This window comes from Colobus angolensis, unplaced genomic scaffold (genome assembly GCF_000951035.1).
Source record: "Colobus angolensis palliatus isolate OR3802 unplaced genomic scaffold, Cang.pa_1.0 Scaffold11, whole genome shotgun sequence".
NCBI classification, from domain to species: domain Eukaryota; kingdom Metazoa; phylum Chordata; class Mammalia; order Primates; family Cercopithecidae; genus Colobus; species Colobus angolensis.
Window position 1 is genome coordinate 9,418,096 of NW_012112030.1, and position 18,540 is coordinate 9,436,635.

Below are 18,540 nucleotides of genomic sequence, written 5' to 3' on the forward strand. Positions count from 1 at the left end.
AACCCAGTGTTGCCCATCATCTGATTTGTCAGGAAATCTAGAATCTGGAGTTCTATGGGAATCTGAATTTTTAAATTTTAGAAACCAATTTAATCTTTAAATATACCTTTTAGGCAATATAGAACATGTCGATGGCCCAAAAGTAGTCTGTTGACTGCCAGTTTATGACCTTTCCTATACACCCTCACCAGGTCCCATGTTGTGTCACATTGGATGCTACAGGGTCAACTGGAGACAAGGAAGTGAAATAATTTCCAAAACAGCTGTGAAAGAAAGCCAAAAGATGCCATGCTCACTTAGAACAGTAGGCTAGAGTAGGTAACTCACTAAATGCAGTTCTTATTAAACAATGAAAGTTAATACTTCTTGATTTTTTGAAAAAATCAAACACAAATATTGTAATGTTCATAGCCTGATGTGACATTATAAAAATCCATACCCATTCTCTAAAATCTAACAGCGAGAAAAAAAAAAAGGAAGATAAAATACTACTCACGTTTCTCCTGTGGCCTGGAAGTGAGCCTGTAGCCTCAACACAGAATCTGTACACAATTTAGGCAGAGGATTTGTGGACACAATTTGGAAAGTTCTTACTTTAAATCAGTTGCTAGTGCAACTTCTTATGACAGCTGCTGAACATACTCTGAAGAAATTTAACTAGCAACTTATTGAAAATGATCAATCCATCAAAAGCCCCTTTGAGACTGGCACTCAGTGGCTGAGAGCCACTGCACCCTGTCTTACCACCTTAACGGTATCTAGCACCATCTGAAATGATCATATTTATTGATTTGTTTATGTTTGCTGTCTGGCCCCACTCACCCAGACACAGGCTCCTTGAGGAAGGGAACTTGTTGGTCTTGTTCAATACTGTTTCCCCAGCACCTAGAATGGTGCCCAGCCCTTAGTAGGGGCTTGGGAAAATATTCGCCAAATGCATAAACCCAATTGGCCTCGTGTCAGAGAATGTCTTTAGCAACTACGTGAAGATATCAGGTAATTCAGAATCTTCTGGAGTGAGTGCACAGGCCTTAAGTTTTTGTTACTGGGCTACTGGCTCTGTCCTCCACTTTATGAAAGGATAAAGATTCAGTTTTATTATAAAATTAATGGCTGGAAAATAAAATGAGAACAGAGAACAATGACAGAGTGGCAGCCTTAAATATCTATTAAGCAGATACTTCTCCCTGTGAAAAGGAAATGTCTGTGATCAGCGGCCCCTATGTTTTATAGGTCAAAACTCAGATTACTGGGCCTCATCCTTAGAGCTTCTGGTGTAGAAGCTGAGAATCTGTACTTCCAATAAGTTCCCCAGTGATGCTGATGCTGTTGGTCCAGGGGCCACACTTTGAGAACCTCTGATGTAAACTGTGAAATGCTATTCAGGTATCTATTGTTAAGACCATTCACCACTCCCCCTACCTACCATTTCACCACCATCCCCTTTATGTTCAACCACGACTAACCATGACTGTGGGCATGTCTTTTGACATTAAACCACTTCCCCTTGTGGAAGGAATTTTTTTAATGGTTATGAGCCAATCTGTCTGCTGCAGAATGAGGAAGACATAAAGGGAAAATTGGCAATTCTTTAAGATCAACCACAACGTGGTGGTTTATTACAGTGAAACAAAACCCGAGTAGATCAAATAGCACAAGGACACACTACAAGGTTTCATAAACTGTGATTATTGCTTAATGTGTTTTGGTTGTAATTTAATGGTTACTGAGAATTCACAATGTGCTAAATCAAAACTGAGGGGTTTCTATTCGCCTGATTTCTGAGTGACAGGCCCAGCATGGGCTGCTGTGCTATGCTGTAGACTTTGTCAGTATTTTATTATTAATTAAGACTCACATTTTAAAAAATCCCTGTGCAAAAAAGGCATTTTAGAATGAAGACAAAAAGTTTGCTCATTTCCAATTTATAACATCAAACATTTATACACTGTTTTCTAGTTTCTTCCTGTTAGTGACTAACACCAAAACCCACTAGTTTGTGTGTGTCTTTGTGTAGTTAAGTATGGTCAATTTTTCCATTTTCCAGTTTTCTAGAATCTAATTTCATTTGTATTATCACTGGTTCAAAATGTGTTCAAGTAAAATGATAGTGAACATGGGAGTACACTTGCTACGTGTCAGATACCGTGCTAAGAATTTTACATGAATTATAATTTTAGTTTTAACAAAATTAAAACTTTACAGTTTGAGGTAGGTGCTATTATCATCCCCGTTTTACAGATGAAGAAACAAAGGCACAGAAAAGGGGAACGACATCTATTTAAATTTCTTTGGATAAATCACTGCGTTGGGCAGAGGTGACCAAAATATGGTGCCTCTTGGTTTTTAAACTGTGTGTCAAAAGACAAGTTCAAGAATCCAAGGTCAAGAGAAAAGCATAAGCCAGGGCTTAAGGCATAAAAGCACAAAAGGTGTTGGAGAATAGTTAGTTGCAATTATGGGGCATGGAGGCTGAATGCAGAGAGGTGAGGAGGGAAAAGGAAGGGAAGGTGGGTCCACCTCAAACACCATGATTTTGGGGGTGGGGTGGGGGAGGAGAACGCTTTGCCCTGTGGAAATGTTTCCCAAATTTCATTCATTCAAGTAGTACTGTAACAATTTTGCCACATCTGTACACCACTTATACTAATTTTTGAAATAATCTTCAAGAATATATGTATTAAAAAATTTCATATCATTACTATAAACGTTAAGTTGTGCCACTTGCCAAAAGTAGAAGATAACTCTAAAAATAGATGATTATTTAAACAAAAAATACTCATCTCTCCTGAGTTAACCCATATACTACAGTTGAAATTCACAGCCACATGAGGAAACACTGACACAGCAATGATGAATTTGAAGATCAATGTTCTTATTGTTGAATTTTGTTCCTACTTTTTCCTATACATGTATTTTTTTAACTTAATCAAATTTAATTTATCTTATTTTATGTAAGATCTCAAAACTCCTCTCCCTTAGCTAGTTGAGTTCATAAAATATTTGGTTGCTTGTGTTTCAAATAAAGCAGTTAAATTTTCATGTCACTGTCCTTCTAAGATTTAAGAGCTGTTTTTGTAGGTCAGCTATTTTAAATTCCCCTCAGTGTTTTGACATTTCTCTGCACCTCCAACAGATGTCTGATCAATGGGGCTGCAGGGTTACAGTGCCACTGCCATGATGGTTGATTTTACAAGAGCTTTTAATTCAGAAGACGACTGTTTCCTCGAAAATCCCTTCCATGCAATGAGGACCTAGACAGCTGCTTCTGCAGGTCGTTATGGCCTTTGTAATTCAAAGAAACATGTTCTTTCTTCACAGTTTGAGGAGATAGGTTCTGTGTTCCTAACTGAAGAGAGAGGGTGTGTGTGTGTGTGTGTGTGCGTGTGTGAGGTAACAGGAATTATAAGTATAGAAAGATACAAGAAAGCTTTCTCCCCCCTTTATCTTTCTTTCCCTCTCTCCTTTCCTTCCTTTCTACCTTCTACTTTTGCTAATCACAGAAAAATAGCCAGTCACAGTCTGGGCTAACCAGCCTCCACACCTCCAGCTCCACCCCAGATGCTGGACCATTTCTTAACACGTAGTTTTAAAACTCAAGTAGCAGGGTCTGCATGTTTCCATAGTGTGACTTGTCCTCTCGTCTATGAATTTATCCCCATTGACATTGCTACATTTGGATCCCATTAGTCTAGTTGTACTCTTATATTCCATGTGTTGAGGCAAAAAGCACACTGGACACAAATGGAGCTGGACATAAATGTCTACACCTAGCTCTGCCACTCCTTAGCTGTGTGACTTTGGGGAAGTCATGTGACCTCTCTGATCCTCAATCTACTTACATGTACAAGTATTTCTCAACATTTTAATAGGAATCAAAACGGGATCATATATGCTAAATTTGTCCATTAATAGCATTGCTAATAAAGTGTTACATAAAAGTCAGATGTATTCATGGCCAAATCTTCCTAATGTCCCTTAATTCCAGGCTAGACTGTCTGGTCATTTATATGTCTTTCCCAGGCACTATAGGGAAAATGGAATTTTGTGTTCGCTTTTCTAGAAAGAGAATGCTGAGGTGCCTTAAATATCCACTACAAATTTTACCTCAAAGGGAATATTCTGTTCCTTTGCCAGCAAACTTCCTTTCCTATGGGATGGATGAAGAAAAACTAGTACATATTATTTCAGGAAGAGCCAAAGATGATGACCTCAGAAGACATCTGACAGCAAACACTTGGGCTAGAAAAACATGGAAAGGCACCCACCACAAGTTTGCTGTGAGCAGGAATGTGGTGTGCACCTGGAGAACAGGGCAGCAGAGCACAGACTTCTTTCCCCTCGAGGTCTATCACTCCCTCCCCAATGACTGCCTTCTATGGTCATACTTTCTTTCTCACTATTCCCCTGGCACAGATTTGCTTGAAGTTTAAACCTTCAGAACAGTTACCTGACAGAACTAAGACCTGGAACGCCTGTAAAAACCAGCAATGGACCACCTATATGACAGTGAAGGACACCTGGCTACAGAACAGAGAGGGAGGGTGGAAGGAAAGTAGGAAAGCTCCTAAGCAAACCACCTTAAGACATCGCTGTCAGAATAAACTAAAACGTTCACCAAATTATGAGCAGAAATAACCCTAATAGAGAAAATTATAAAATCACCCCGAACAATCTGAATGCTATGGCTGCTGTGGGAAATTTATGTTCATGGTTTTTATTAATAGCTTTTATTATTTTAAAATTTTATTTTTTTTTGTTGGCCAATACTTCCTTTAAAATGTTTCTACCACAGGCTGCTTGGCAGAGTTAACATGCCAAGGTCAGAGCTTCTCTTCCTGTATACACGAATTATTTCTACCCTGTTTCTGGCCAGCTCTCATAAATAGGTATTGTGGAGATAGAGACTGTGCATGGCTGGAACAAATCCATCATCACTGCAGGAAAAACTCAATGCATAAGATCTTCGGGTGCTACATCAATAAAGGCATGCTTGCATATGAAGGACAATCAGATATTATAACTTTAATGCCAAACTTCAGGTCTTAGCTTAAGTCAATATGCTATTAATTGTAGGCACAAAGTAGCTGGTTTGGTGAAAAATGTCAATGTATTTTTATAGTATACTGCTATAACAGCAAGTGAGGTATGTTCTATCCCTACTGGTGAAAGAAGGGCATTGCTCTCTCCCTTCTGGGTCATGTGTGAACCACAGAATAGAAACAGCACTGAAAAGGGTCTCATACAGAGCAGGAGTCATATGACTCCTTGGGAACGTGAGCCTGAATTTTACAAGCCTTCAACTTTCAAGAAAATGAAACAAATATGATGAAAAATGCAGACGGACATGGAACACATGGACAACCCCATTCTCTGCGATATCACTACCAAAGATAAGAAATACACATCTCAGCAAAGTCAGAAGGCAGTGCACTGTATGAGATGATCAAAAAGAGAAAACCCTTTGGGACTCCTAGCAGACCCAAAATAACAAAGGAGAGCCTTCCACCAGACTGCATATGTTTCCCCTGGTTGTTGCTAAATTGACATAAACCAACCAATTCCCAAATTAAGGGTTTTCATTTTTAACATTTAGGGACATTGGATAAGAAAAAAAGGGGCCAAATCTTCTCACCTTAAAAAGCAATCTTATGGCATCAAAGTTAGACCACCAACTCTGAAATTATTTTCATATGAGAACCAGAGTTTCTATTTAACATGCATATGAATGTCTAATCATAGGCAACCAGTTGGAAGAAGTATGTTATATTCTTCCAGTGTAATATTAGGCATTAAGTTTCATGCTTTTGAAAAACATTTAATAAAAAGGGAACATGGCCACAATATCTTAGGAAGAGAAAAAAGTAGATTGCAAGTTATCCATACATTAAGATCCCAATTCTATTGTATTATTCTGTGTTGTATTATAGTGTACACACAGAATGCACAGAAAAAAAGCACTGGAAAGAAATTTTAAAATATAACTGCTAATTCTTTGTAGGTGCAGATATGGGTAAATTGTATTTTACCCCCTCAAATGTCTTTAATAAACATTAATTACCTACATAATAAGAAAATCGTAAATGTTGTTTTTAAACTCGATATAAACATAGAATTTTCTCATCTCTCTACCACTCTTTCTTCTTCAACACCAGTACTGGAAAAACATTATAACATAAAAATTAGAACAAATAGTTTAGAGGACTCAGGGACCAACCACAGGTAACTGCCATGAAATAAAAATCTCAATAACATTTAAACGAGATGGATGAAAGCTATCTTTTGGCTTTGGGGACACCTTCCTTTTCACTGTTTTTCCTTAAGCCAAGGTTAGGCCAGCACTTCTTCAGTCTCTGAGTTCAGTTCTGCTTTCTCTCTCCATCAGCATGTACAGGTTTCAAAAGTACAGTCAACCAAGGTTATCTTGTTCTTTTATCCTTTCCATTCAGTGACTGATGACAAGCACTGGAAGACAACCAGCCTTTCTGAAATGATATGCCAGTCTATTCCCTCAATACATCCCCCTCTTCTCTTTGAATTATTTCATAAATGTGCATGGGAGTAGCAGCTTGACATTGTGGACTGAGCCTACAGCAGTGTTGAGACTTTAGGGATTAACAGCACACCTCTACCTCCTCCTCTCCATGACTGCCCCCTATAATCTCTTTCCGGAACCTGGGAGAATGGTGTAGGCAAACAGGATGGGCCAGGGCTCTTGGAGCTCAGTGAACAAGGAAACATCTGGATGTGAGGGTCTGCACTAATCACAACTCAGAAAAACACAACAAAATATGTAATCCAGTGGCCCCGTGTCATCGTCATAAGTAAAATACACATTAGCGGAGTCTTTACTTACTAAGCAACATGAAACATCAACCCAATGTTAGACTGTATCAAATAGTAAGATTTAAAAATCACCTTAGTTTATAGAAATGTTAAATGTCACAACAAGCACCTTTTTTATTGCAATGTACTTGTTTTGTTTTTCCAAGCCACCAGGAAAGCTATGATACAAATTTGTGGGGGCAGTCCTTGGCTCATGGTAGGTGCTTCATAGTTATGTGTGAGAAGGAAAGAAGGAATGAAGAAGGAGAAGGAAAGAGAAAGAAGGGGAAAGAAAAAGGAAGGGAGGGGAAGGAGGTGGGGAGATAGGGAGGATAAGCCATTTAGTTCATGCATTGTTGCTTGCACAGGACTGTACATTACAGAGAGACAAGGACATATGCAATTTTGAGGACTTTCAAAGTCATCCCCTGATGTTGTTAACAGTTCCAGTACTCAACACTTCTCTCTGTTAAGGAATTCTCCCTATAGCTAATATAAACCCTCTCTGCTTGATCTTAAGCCCACTCACTCTGGTTCTGTCTCAGAGGAGAAAGTGAACAGCTGATCTCCACACTTGGTACAATAATTCTTCATACATTTAAAGAGAATAAGTCATCACCTCATTGCCTTTTTTTTCTTTCCCTTAATAACCCCAATTCCCATAGCCTTTCTCCGTAGATCCTGTCTTCTAATCCCTTAATCCAATGATGCGTATTAGTACTCAGTTCAAAGTCAGTAAAAATAGCATGTTGTCAAATGGTGGTATCAGGAGATCCTGAACAAACACCCTTGCCATGAGGAGCTCCTGCTTCGCCCCCTTAGATGCCCTCTGTAGAGCCTGGAGAGAGCATGAACGTCTCCTGGCCTCTCCTCTGAGGCTGGGAGGTAGAACACAGTCTGTCCAGCTGTGCCCGGGCAGTCACCAACACCGCATTTACTGGCCTGCTCAGTGATGTCTCACACTATGCTAGGCACAGAGGTATAGTGGAGAGACACACAGATGTGCTTCCTGCCAGTTTGTTCTGAGTGAGTGAATGTGCATGAGCCGGGGGAGATGGAGGGACTGTTTTATTTTGTCAGTCAAAAGCTTTCAAGTAATATCAATAGAGGTAGTGATTGACTTCTATTGTATAAACACTGATTTGATCACTGTGGACTACGATCACCATAGTCCTTAGGGGCTAGGATCACAGAGCCCCCACGCCCTGGAGTTGGTGCTACCTCCTGGACACGAGGTCACCAGAGACACAGACACCCCTTAGCCTGCTTTATTTATTCCAGGATGCAGATACTGGCAGAGCATTTTGTCTTACTATGCTGTTGTTGCTTCAGTTCTTCGTGGAGGGGAGTCTCCCTTTCCTCAGTTTGGTTGCTCTCCTTCCCTCCCATTGATCCATCCATTAATTCCTGAGTACTATCATGGGTCCAACACTGTGTGCCAAGCACTTCCATTTCTAGTCTCTGCTTTACTGGTGGATGTGGCTGTGACATCTCAGTGTTGAAAGCCATAGACGGAAACAGGTTTGGGGAGTCCACAGAATGATTTACACAAACTGAAAATGTTTTTAATATACATAAGGAAGGGGGTTTTCTGGTAGGTGGAGGCAGGGAAGAGGGAGTGGGCTTATAAAACACCCTCTTGTCTCTTTCTGGAAAAGATAAGCAGAGATGCAAATCTTACATATTCTCCTTTAATTCTGACCCAGACAGTCCCTTTAAGGTCTGTTTACATCTTACAGCCTAAAAATGCACCATCATCATTTCTTGATGTCATTACTCAGAGCACACCCCCACTGCATTTCATTTTTATTATCCCCATTTTAGGAACTATTAAATGGAAGCAGAGAGCAGTAGCAATGAAGCAAATCATGAGAGACTCTGATAGAGACAGAAGCCTTAAAGCTTGTTGGAACTGCATCTCTGTGCCAGACTATTTTTAAAGCAAGTTTATGCAGCTGTCCCCCACTTAGGAGCCTTACAAATGAGCCCAGTCTGCACACAATGATTTTTTTTTTCACCATTGTCTACCCTTTCCAACTCACCACGCTATGTCTGCATGCATGTGTGTGTGTAAAATATTTCTTTTTAAATGTCCTTCTCCACATTCCTACATACCAGAGAGATGTTCTTGGTTTCCTGTGAATCAAATTCTGATCCAGAGATCTCTTTACTATTCTAGCCCCCTAAGCCTTCTAGAGGTTCCTTACGTAGGATCCCATTAAAGGTTCACAAAAGCAGATACTGTTCATTTTTTATTAAAGTAGTTGGGTAAATATATCAAATCTGTAAATGTCTGGAGTATTTTTGGCAACAATTGCTCTGGGGAGGATTCCAGAGACTGGAAACAGCATTGCTCTGGAGAGGGAAGCAAAGGGTCATAGATGAGAAGAGGACTTTCTTTTTACTGGGTACTCTTTTTGTGCCATTTGGTTTTTTACCATGTGCAAATATTACCTTAAAAAATTACACAAGAAGGGTATTGACTACCAGTTGACATTTGTTGGATACTGACTGTTTCAGTGACTATTCACTGGTGTTTGACTATAAAACCTCTTTGAATATTTACAACAGCCTTATGTAAAACCCTATGTTACAAACACAGGTAGTATCCGTCACTAGCTGATAAATGGCAACACGGAGAACTGAACTCAGTTCTGCTTTCCAAAACCATAGACTATGTTGTGTTGACTTCAAGTCTTCCCAAGGGAACAAAATGTGTAAGACTGTAGCATTGGGACTACTTTTAGGAAATCAAAGGAACATCGGAAGTCCTATCACATGGTTCACACCAACAACTTAATCTTCCTTGACCCGAGATGCCTTGCTAAAAGCTGGTCACATATGTATCACTCCACTGGGAGCTGGGCCTCCCTGATGATTCCCCCAAGTCCTTCCCTGGCACTGGGGTGCTCACTCCAGAGGTGGGGAAGTTACCTGTTCCCGTGCTGTCTCCAGTAAACTTCTATTTCTAAGTGGGGGATTTTCGGGGTAGAAGTGAAATGGCTTGCCAATATTCTAATTCTCCTAAGCATATGGATTCTTCATTTATTTAGCAATTATCTTTTGAGTGGTCCAGACACTGGAGGCAAGCACTCTTCTGAAGGGTCAGAATTATAGAGGTGAGCAAAGTCCTTGCCCCCAGGAGGCATTCATCCTGGTGTGAAGAGGCAGGCAATAAACAAACAAGCAAGCAAGTAAGCAGAACGCCAGATAATGAGTGTATTGAGGAAAATTAAAATCTACTGTTAGGCAGCGTGACTGGGTGACTACCTCATCACGGGTCATTAGGAGGGCCTTTCTGGGGAAATATTTACTTAAATGACAGGAATGACAAATATGCCCTAGGAGCTATGCCCTTCAAAACAAGCTCAGGTTCCTGTGTGTTCCATTCCCTCACCCAATTTCTATTCCAATCTGCTGTTTATTTACAAGGAGATTTTGCAGTCCCAGAAGTTAGCACTAGAAAAGACCCAAGAAGTCTTCTTAGTCCAATGCCATCATTTTAGAGATGAGGAAAGAAAAATGTAGAAAAGTGGAGAAAGCAGGTTCCATAGCTAGTTAGTGGCCTGACCAGTGTCTGAAAGTCCTATCTAGCCCATATTTCTTCCACAAACCCACATTCCTCTCCTGCTTATCTGTCCAGTGTTCAGCTCCTCCCTGTAGAATCTTCACCCTGGTGCCTGCCTTCCTGGAGTCCACTGACACTAAATCCTCTCTGGAACAAGAGGACCATCTGAAGCAGCATTAGGCATCTTGAGGATGATGTCCTGGGGACGAGGATAACAGTGGAAAGACCAACACAACTTCCCATGATGCAATCTCACCACAACCCAGCCATTCTCTGGAGCCACACCTGCCATCCTCCCTGCCCACAAGTGAGCCCTAATAGGATCCTTCAAGTCGGGGAGCTACATGGCTCTGTGACCTCAATGAACACTATACATCTATCTTCCAAAGTGTTCCCTGGTTTAACTGAGTCGATATGAAAATGTTCTATTCTCTCAACCCCTCTCAAAATGCCTTACAAAAAGATTAACCACAGAATTTCTTTAAATAGCAACTTCCTTTAGTACATGTAAAGTATGATCTACAAAAATTCAGTCTACACAAAGATTTTCTCCTCCCCCTCCCCACGAAACAACAGCTACCATATTAAGGGCAATAACATAAACTTGGATTCTTAATGGTAGATTCTGGGATTCTTTTATTATGTAATGATTCTCATACTTGCTACAAATACTTCTTGAACTGCTCTATGAAATATGCTCTTACAGGTTGCCGTGAGGACACAATTGAGCTAAAGACACAGCCTCTGCCCTTTGGAACCGTGCATATGGACAACTCTAACAAGAGGCAGATGTGATGGGTGCTGCCTCAGACGTACGGACAAAATCAACAGGGGACAAGGGAGTGTGAGATTTTATCTCCATCAAAGATGAGGAAAGGAAGCTGCAATATTTTAATTAAGTTTCAAAGGATGGTTATGATTATACAATTGGATAATTCATTCTAGGAAGAAATATCATGACATGTACGGGGGACGGGACCTACAAAGGCACATTCTCAGAACAGGAAGAAGCCCAGGGTAGCTTAATTGCGAGACAGGAAATCATGAGGAGGAGAACAAAGGCTTGGAAGGGAGACCAGAGCCTTGAATGCAAGAACAGATCAAGTCTAGCCCCAATCCATAAACCATAGAAGGCTCAAGTTGGCTTTGGGCAGAGAAGGAACATCACAGTCAGAGTTGTGCTTCAGGAAACTCATTCTGGCAGCCATATTTTGGACTAATCTGAAGGGGTAAGGGCAGGTGCCAGGGACAAGGAGGCCCATTTACAAAATTATCACATAGTTCCTGGATCATATATAAAGTAAAGAATAAATTCAAGAGCTAGAATAAAAGTAGAATTGGTGAGGGAAGGGATCCAAACCCTAGGAAGGAGGGTCTAGTTCTAGAAAGGGCTGAGGGGCACAGGCCTCAGATTCTGGACTCAAGAAGAGGAGTCAGTATGACCTGATGGTGAGTGGTGTCTCTTTAAGAAAAGGCAGTTGTGAGATGCCTCCTCCTGCTTGAGACAGTCATTGTGAGCCTACTGCAAAAAAAAGCTGCCCCCTCTGTACATCTCATAAGCTACCAATGAAGCCTCAGTTATTAATAACTCCTCTTCTGGAGACAGACAGAAGTGCCTGTTATACATGAGGAGCCCAGAACATTTCTTAAATTATGACGTCTCTACAGCAGCAGTGAAAGCAGCTTGATTGGAGTGAAAAGCAGAAGCCCAGGGAACATCCATTTCTGAACAAATGATAACTCGGTGGAGGGAGGGCAACTTTAATTAAGAACATCAGGCAGGCCAGGCACAGTGGCATGCCCCTCTAATTCCAGCACTTTGGGAGGCTGAGGCAGAAGGATCACTTGCGGCCAGGAGTTCAAGACCAGCCTGGGCAACATAGTGAGACCTCATTTCTACCAAAAATTTGAAAGTTGGCCAGGCATGGTGGTGCACGCCTGTAGTCCCAGCTACTTGGGAGGCTGAGGGGGGAGGACAGGTTGAGCTCAGGATTTTGAGGTTGTGTGAGCTATGACAGTACCACTGCATACTAGTCTGAGTGACAGAATGAGACCCTGTCTCAAAAGAATAAAATTAAATTAAAAAGCTGGCATAATTTAAGCCTTATAATTGTGCCCTATCTGATAAGAGAAAATGCATGATAGATAGAGGTCTTTCAACTTGAAGAATTAGATCCTGGATTCTCCTGCCTGAGCCACACATGCCTCGTTTCTTGGGTGAGCGTTCACACATTCACATAACTAGCTGTCCAGGGCTCTCTGTGATGAGGTTGTGAATTTCAAGAAATTTATCTCTGGCCTCATTTTCTGGTAACTCTCTCTAGAAATATATAGCTGGATTTCCATTCTAGGCAGAACTATGCTAACATTTTGAAGCCCATTCTCAGCCAATTGGCCCATGGAATCTGTGGAAGTTGTCTTAAATCAGTTTCCCAACATGTTTTCACAGAATATGAATATCATGAACAAAGGGGTCTTGGGGTAGAATAATTTTGGGAAATTCCATTCTAAATAAAAGTTAAGGTATTTCTTTGCTATAAGACACCTCTGAACTTTCAAGGGTTGGTATGTTCTAAGACTCTCCTAGAGTGAGAAACAGTAGGCAGCATCTCCCAATCTTATGTATCTGTAAAACTATTTTCAGCAAAATGTCTCGAGAGACAAGAGTACTGCAGAACATATCTGGAGAAAAATCAGCAATGACATTACTCTCAGGAATATTTGTATTCAACTGGGAATCTGGAATAATACAAATTGTAATACTAATTAAGTGCTTACTATGCACCAGGCACCTTTCTAAATACTTTACGTATACTTAATCCTTATACCCATTGGGGCTACTATTATTTCCCTTCTATGGATGAGAAAACTGAGGCACCAAGTAATGAAGGGATTTGTCTAAGATCCTAAATAGAGCTGGGAATTGGACCTAGACAGTCTGGTGCCCACAGAAATTAATTTCTGATGGTAGAATTTCAAACACTGTGATCAACTGTCAGTGGGAGAGATTCTGAGCAGAGCCTTGCATGGGAATCCTTCAATCACAGTAAGTCTAAACCTTTCTTCTCATAAATTCGTCTTTACAAGCTTCCCAAATGCTCTCTAGGACACAACTCCTGAACTATACCACTAATTCAGTATCATCACCAAATTACGTTATATTGTACACACATACTCTCCCACGAAAACAAAGTCATGATTCAGACAGCAATGCAATTATCAACAATAAATGGTAATACATAAAGAAAACAATCTCTTGATTAACCAAAACAGCAATTAAATGAACATGCAAGTTTGAGAAATGGCTTCTCCTGTGTATCAAGGTATTGATCCTTTGCTCCACAGGTCTAGGGACAAAAACCGAAGGACTACTTTCCTTCCATGTGTTGCAAAATTTCACATCTCTACTCTACTTTGCTCAAGAATTGTCAAAGACATGTCCTACCCTTTCCCACTTCCTCTCCTTGTTCAGAAGAATTATCACCAGTTTCGGGTGCATCTGGTAACCATCTTCACTGAAGGACAGATTCCTCCCCTCAAAAGTGACGTTGATCAGATACCTATAAAGATGAAATAAAAGGAAGATTAAAAGTATGAAGAGGATATACCATGAACAAGGCAGTTAGGTATATAGAGAGAAAGCTGGCTAAAGACAGAGCAGTAAATAGAAATACAGATACCATTACCAAACTTGGTACGCTTTGAACTCCCATTTGATTATGCAATAGAGTCATCCAAATTTTCACAGAGTAGGAATCATATGAAAAAGTAATATAAAATTTTAAATAAAAGATGTTTGGTCACTGCATGTTCTTACAAGTGGGAGCTGAACAATGTGAACGCATAGACACAGGGAGGGGAACAAGACACACTGGGGTCTGTAGGCAGGGAGATGGGGAGAGGGAGAGCATCAGGAAAAACAGTGAATGCATGCTGGGCTTAATATTTAGGTGATGGGTTGATAGGTGCAGCAAATCACTGTGGCACAAGTTTACCTATGAAATAAACCTGCACATCCTGCGCATGTACCCCAGAACTTAAAATTAAAAATAAAAATGTTTAAAAAGGTGTTTGGTTGAAGTTCAGTCTATAGGTATGACACTGAGCAAATTACTCAGCCATTCTGAGCCTCAGCGTTTTTCCCTATTGGCAAAAACTAGTATAATAAAGGGACCTACTTCATTAGGTTTGTAAGACTTAAACGGGATAACTTAGGTTAACCACTTACCATGTGGCCTGGTACATAGTAGAGTCTCATTAAGTGCTAACAATTGCTATTGAAAAACAAAGGTGGATTAAAGGTTGGAGATGGTAGAGACAAGAAATGAAAGTAAGAATGTACCAAGACAACTTTCTGCTAAGAAAGGTGGCATGTAGGAGCTTAGGGTCTCCCTCTATCCCAGAGATATGTACATACTCTTTAACTCTTGCTAAGGTCTTGCCCGTACTTCTAAGAGTTGTGAGATGGGTACAGTAAGCAAGGATCTGATATGACAGGATGCATCTGGAAACCAGGGCTATTACACTGTGTATAGGGAACACAAAATACTAAGGAATGGGAAAAGGTGGGAGAGGCATTTCACAGAATGCTCTGGTGACTTGTGCATAGATTAGCGGAAACTCTGGAGGTAACTAGAGTCAGACCAATGAAACTGTCTTCCTCCTGGACACCTTCACCTTAGCCAACCCTTTTCCCTCTGGCTGCTATCATCTGATGAGCAGTCCCTTCATTGGGAATTCCCAAAGGCATGCTCATTACAACTGCATTAGTGCAACTGCACTGATGGTAATTAATGTCTTTTTACCATAATGGCCCAAGGAATCAATAATGATTAGCTCTGTGTTGACATGACATGTTACTCTGGAGCCTTGGGCCTGATGTTACTTGTGAGACATGTCTCTGCTAAGAAGCAAAAGGGATATGTTGTAATTGCAGTGAGGATGCTAAAGGAAGCAGCTTAAAAACTCTTTTTTTTTTTTTTTTTTTTTTTTTTTTACTCCTCTCATTCAATGAAACTGGGAGGTCTTCTTTGATTCTTCCAGGTAATGTTAGGTTAAACAAGGTTGCTAGGATGCATATCCTTCTGGTGATTCTAATGATGCTTATGCAGCATGAACCAAATCCTCATGGATCACTTCTCACTTCCAGAACTACCTGCGATGTTTAAGCCTGTCATTCCCTGGTCTTGTGTAGCTTCACAAATGGAATAAAGAATGCAGAAGACCCCAAAGGAGTAGCAATTCCTAGAATCTTAGAACTGAAAGAGACTTTCATAATCAACTAGCCTACCACTTCTTACAGTTTATGCTTCCCTTCTATATCATAAAATTGGTCTTCTCAGCTCTTCTTGAATTCTTTCACTGATGGAGAACTTTTCGTGGCATCTTCTGGGCTCAAGATAGCCATCTCAGCGTTGGCTACTTAGTTCTTTCTTACTTAAAGCTGAAACCTTCTCCCCTGAAACCCTTTGATACCTGTTTCCTTTTTAGAGATTCTACAGTCTTAGTCTAATCCTTCTTCTACATGAGAGTTTCTCAAGTATTTGAAGACATTTATCATACATCCCTTATGAAGTCAATTTTACTCTTTAATCATTAAACTCTTTTAGTTCTAAAATTTTAACTTGATGGATTAAAAAACAAGCACAAGGAGGTTAAATTATTTGTCCAATGTTATCGTATGGCAGACGCACCTGACAGCAATAAGTTATGCATTCCCTGAGAATGACCCTACAGTTTCAGAAAAGTGTATGTTTGGAGTCCTAAGCTAAGAAATCTGGAAATAGTCAACCCAGAGATTTACTTTTTATCTACAAAGGACATCTAAAACCCCAGTTCATCTCTTGGCATGCAGGCCATACAGGGGATCAAAGTCCTTTGTTTTGGGTTAAATGAACGTTTAGGTGAACGTTGCTAAGTGAAAATGCTATATAAACTGCATGCATTTTACAAATGGTAGCAGTTCTCCTGTCCAGCCCACCATTACTGGATTGTCCTTGTATGTAAGTTCCCCCAGTAAATCCTATGTCTCATTCATTGTCTCTGGGTCCGTTCTTAGGCATTTCAGATATGGTGCCATTGCTATTGGAGTCAATAAGGGTCCAGTATGACAGTTACACAGCTAATTGGGAGCAGAAGTAACATTTTAAGCAATATCTCCAATTCCATGTCCTTTCCTGACACCAGCCTGATTCTCATATACAACATCAGGCTTAGCATCCCAAGTCCTTTACATATTCCTCATATGCCATGGCTTCACGTTTTCTACCATCCCATCTTGGCTGCTCTCTCCAGACACCTCCACTCAGTGACATGTTGCATCCCCAACACAACTTAGTGCTCAGTCTGCTCCACTCCTTGCCCTGCTCCTCAGCTCTCAGCCCAGAGCTGCTCACCCAAGCCCATCATTAGTGTGAAGGTAATATTCAGGTCTCCTACAGTTTGCAATGACTCTAACACTACAACCAAAAGCCCTGAAGAATTCATTGCAGAGAGTATAATTACAAAACCACAAGACAGGTTATTTTAAAACAACAAAATAGAATGTAACCACGAATATAATATACTTGAAAATGTATTCTTACTACAAAGACACTGAAGAATTTCTGGAGTCTTCAAATAAAGTTTATGAGACATGTAAAACAATTTGGTCTCATCTATTTTGAAAGGAGGAAGGAAAGAAGGAAAAAGGAAGAAAGAAAAGGAAAGAGGAAGGAAAGAAAGAGAGGAAAAGTGGGAGGAAGGAAGAGAGAGATGGAGGAGAGAAGGGTAAGGAAGAAGAAGAATGGGAGGGAAATAAATGATCTGGCTTAAGCATCCACCTTTTCATCAGACACTGTGCTGAATAATTCTGCCTTTATCTAAAACACCATTAAGAATATTTAAAGGAAAGTATCTATTTCAGAAGGCAATTATAAAAGAGGAGCTCCAAAAATAACTCAATTAATAAGCAGCATCAATGGAATAACTATATAGCCTCTCAAGATGACTTCTTTGAAGGGGACAGCATTGAACTGGGTGTATAAGTTGAGAAATTTGGACTTGCAGAAAATAAATCACACTGATGGGCAATGTAATTGGTCTGTAAATTTCTCCGGCTATTCCTGTTCCGGCAACTTCTGATTTTCCTTAGAAACTGTTCTCTTTCTGGGGTGCTCCTCTTCTTCCAGCTCTAAGTTCATTTTATCTACTTAAGCACTCCTCACATATTTTACACTTATCAAAAACATTAGTAAAATTTTATGACAATATACAAAATATTCTTCTCCAAAGTATCCTTTCATCATTCATATCTGTGAGCAGCATATAGATTAATCATTCACACTGTGTTTTTATGAGTAATTTCTTGTGGTGTGAGAACATTTAGCCATTAGTGAGGAGTTTGCAAATATACACCAGCCTTGAGCAAGATGCCCTTTGAATAGCAGAACAAACCCATCCATTCATTGGTAATGAATAGTGTGAAAAAATAGTTGGGGGTGTGGTCACTTCTAGACATGTGATCTTGGCACCTGAATCTGTTATTCTTCTCTAAAATGAAGACATCATTTTACCTCCAGCTTATTAGAGAAGTCTGTTGTGATGATCAAATGAAAGAGTGGGTAGGAAAACTATATAAAATATGATACCAATATAAGGTTATTTCATAGGAAAAATTCAGAAAAAGAATATATTAGCATGATTTGAGTATCTAAAGGCAAGAAAGTTACTTGATTTTAAACCTCAGTGAATAAGTGTGATAACTACATTTTAATAAGACTCAATTATCAATAAAATACATCTGAAAAATGGAGATTGGCTTCCACACATGGAGGCTAAACTAGACCAAATGGCTATATTAATCAATTTAACTTTCCATAAGACCTGAAAATATCCACTACCCTTCAATCTGGCTGTACTTTGTCAATTTTTAACATTAATTAGAACCTCAAAACTTTCATGTGTGAATCCTGGGTAAAGGATTAAATTATATTTAAAATTAAAAGATGCCATAGCTATTCTATTTCTCTCCAAACATGTCATCCTCAAGTACACAGTCAAAAAGCCTTGCTTCAAGTGGCAGCCAAATGCAGAAGTTCTGCCCATGAGACTCAAATCCCCTGGAAGTCCCATCAAGGGTGTGTGTGTGTGTGTGTGTGTGTGTGTGT

At 40.0% G+C, this 18,540-nt stretch overlaps 1 protein-coding gene across 1 annotated transcript in view; it reads right to left on the reverse strand.

The window, feature by feature from the left end:
• Positions 1–18,540, reverse strand: part of GRIN2B (glutamate receptor, ionotropic, N-methyl D-aspartate 2B) — a 418,720-nt gene that overhangs the window by 99,808 nt on the left and 300,372 nt on the right. Inside the window, exon 4 of the mRNA XM_011954126.1 lies at positions 13,839–13,953. Within this exon, the coding sequence (XP_011809516.1) occupies positions 13,839–13,953 (115 nt within the window). The remainder of the gene's footprint in view (positions 1–13,838; positions 13,954–18,540) is intronic.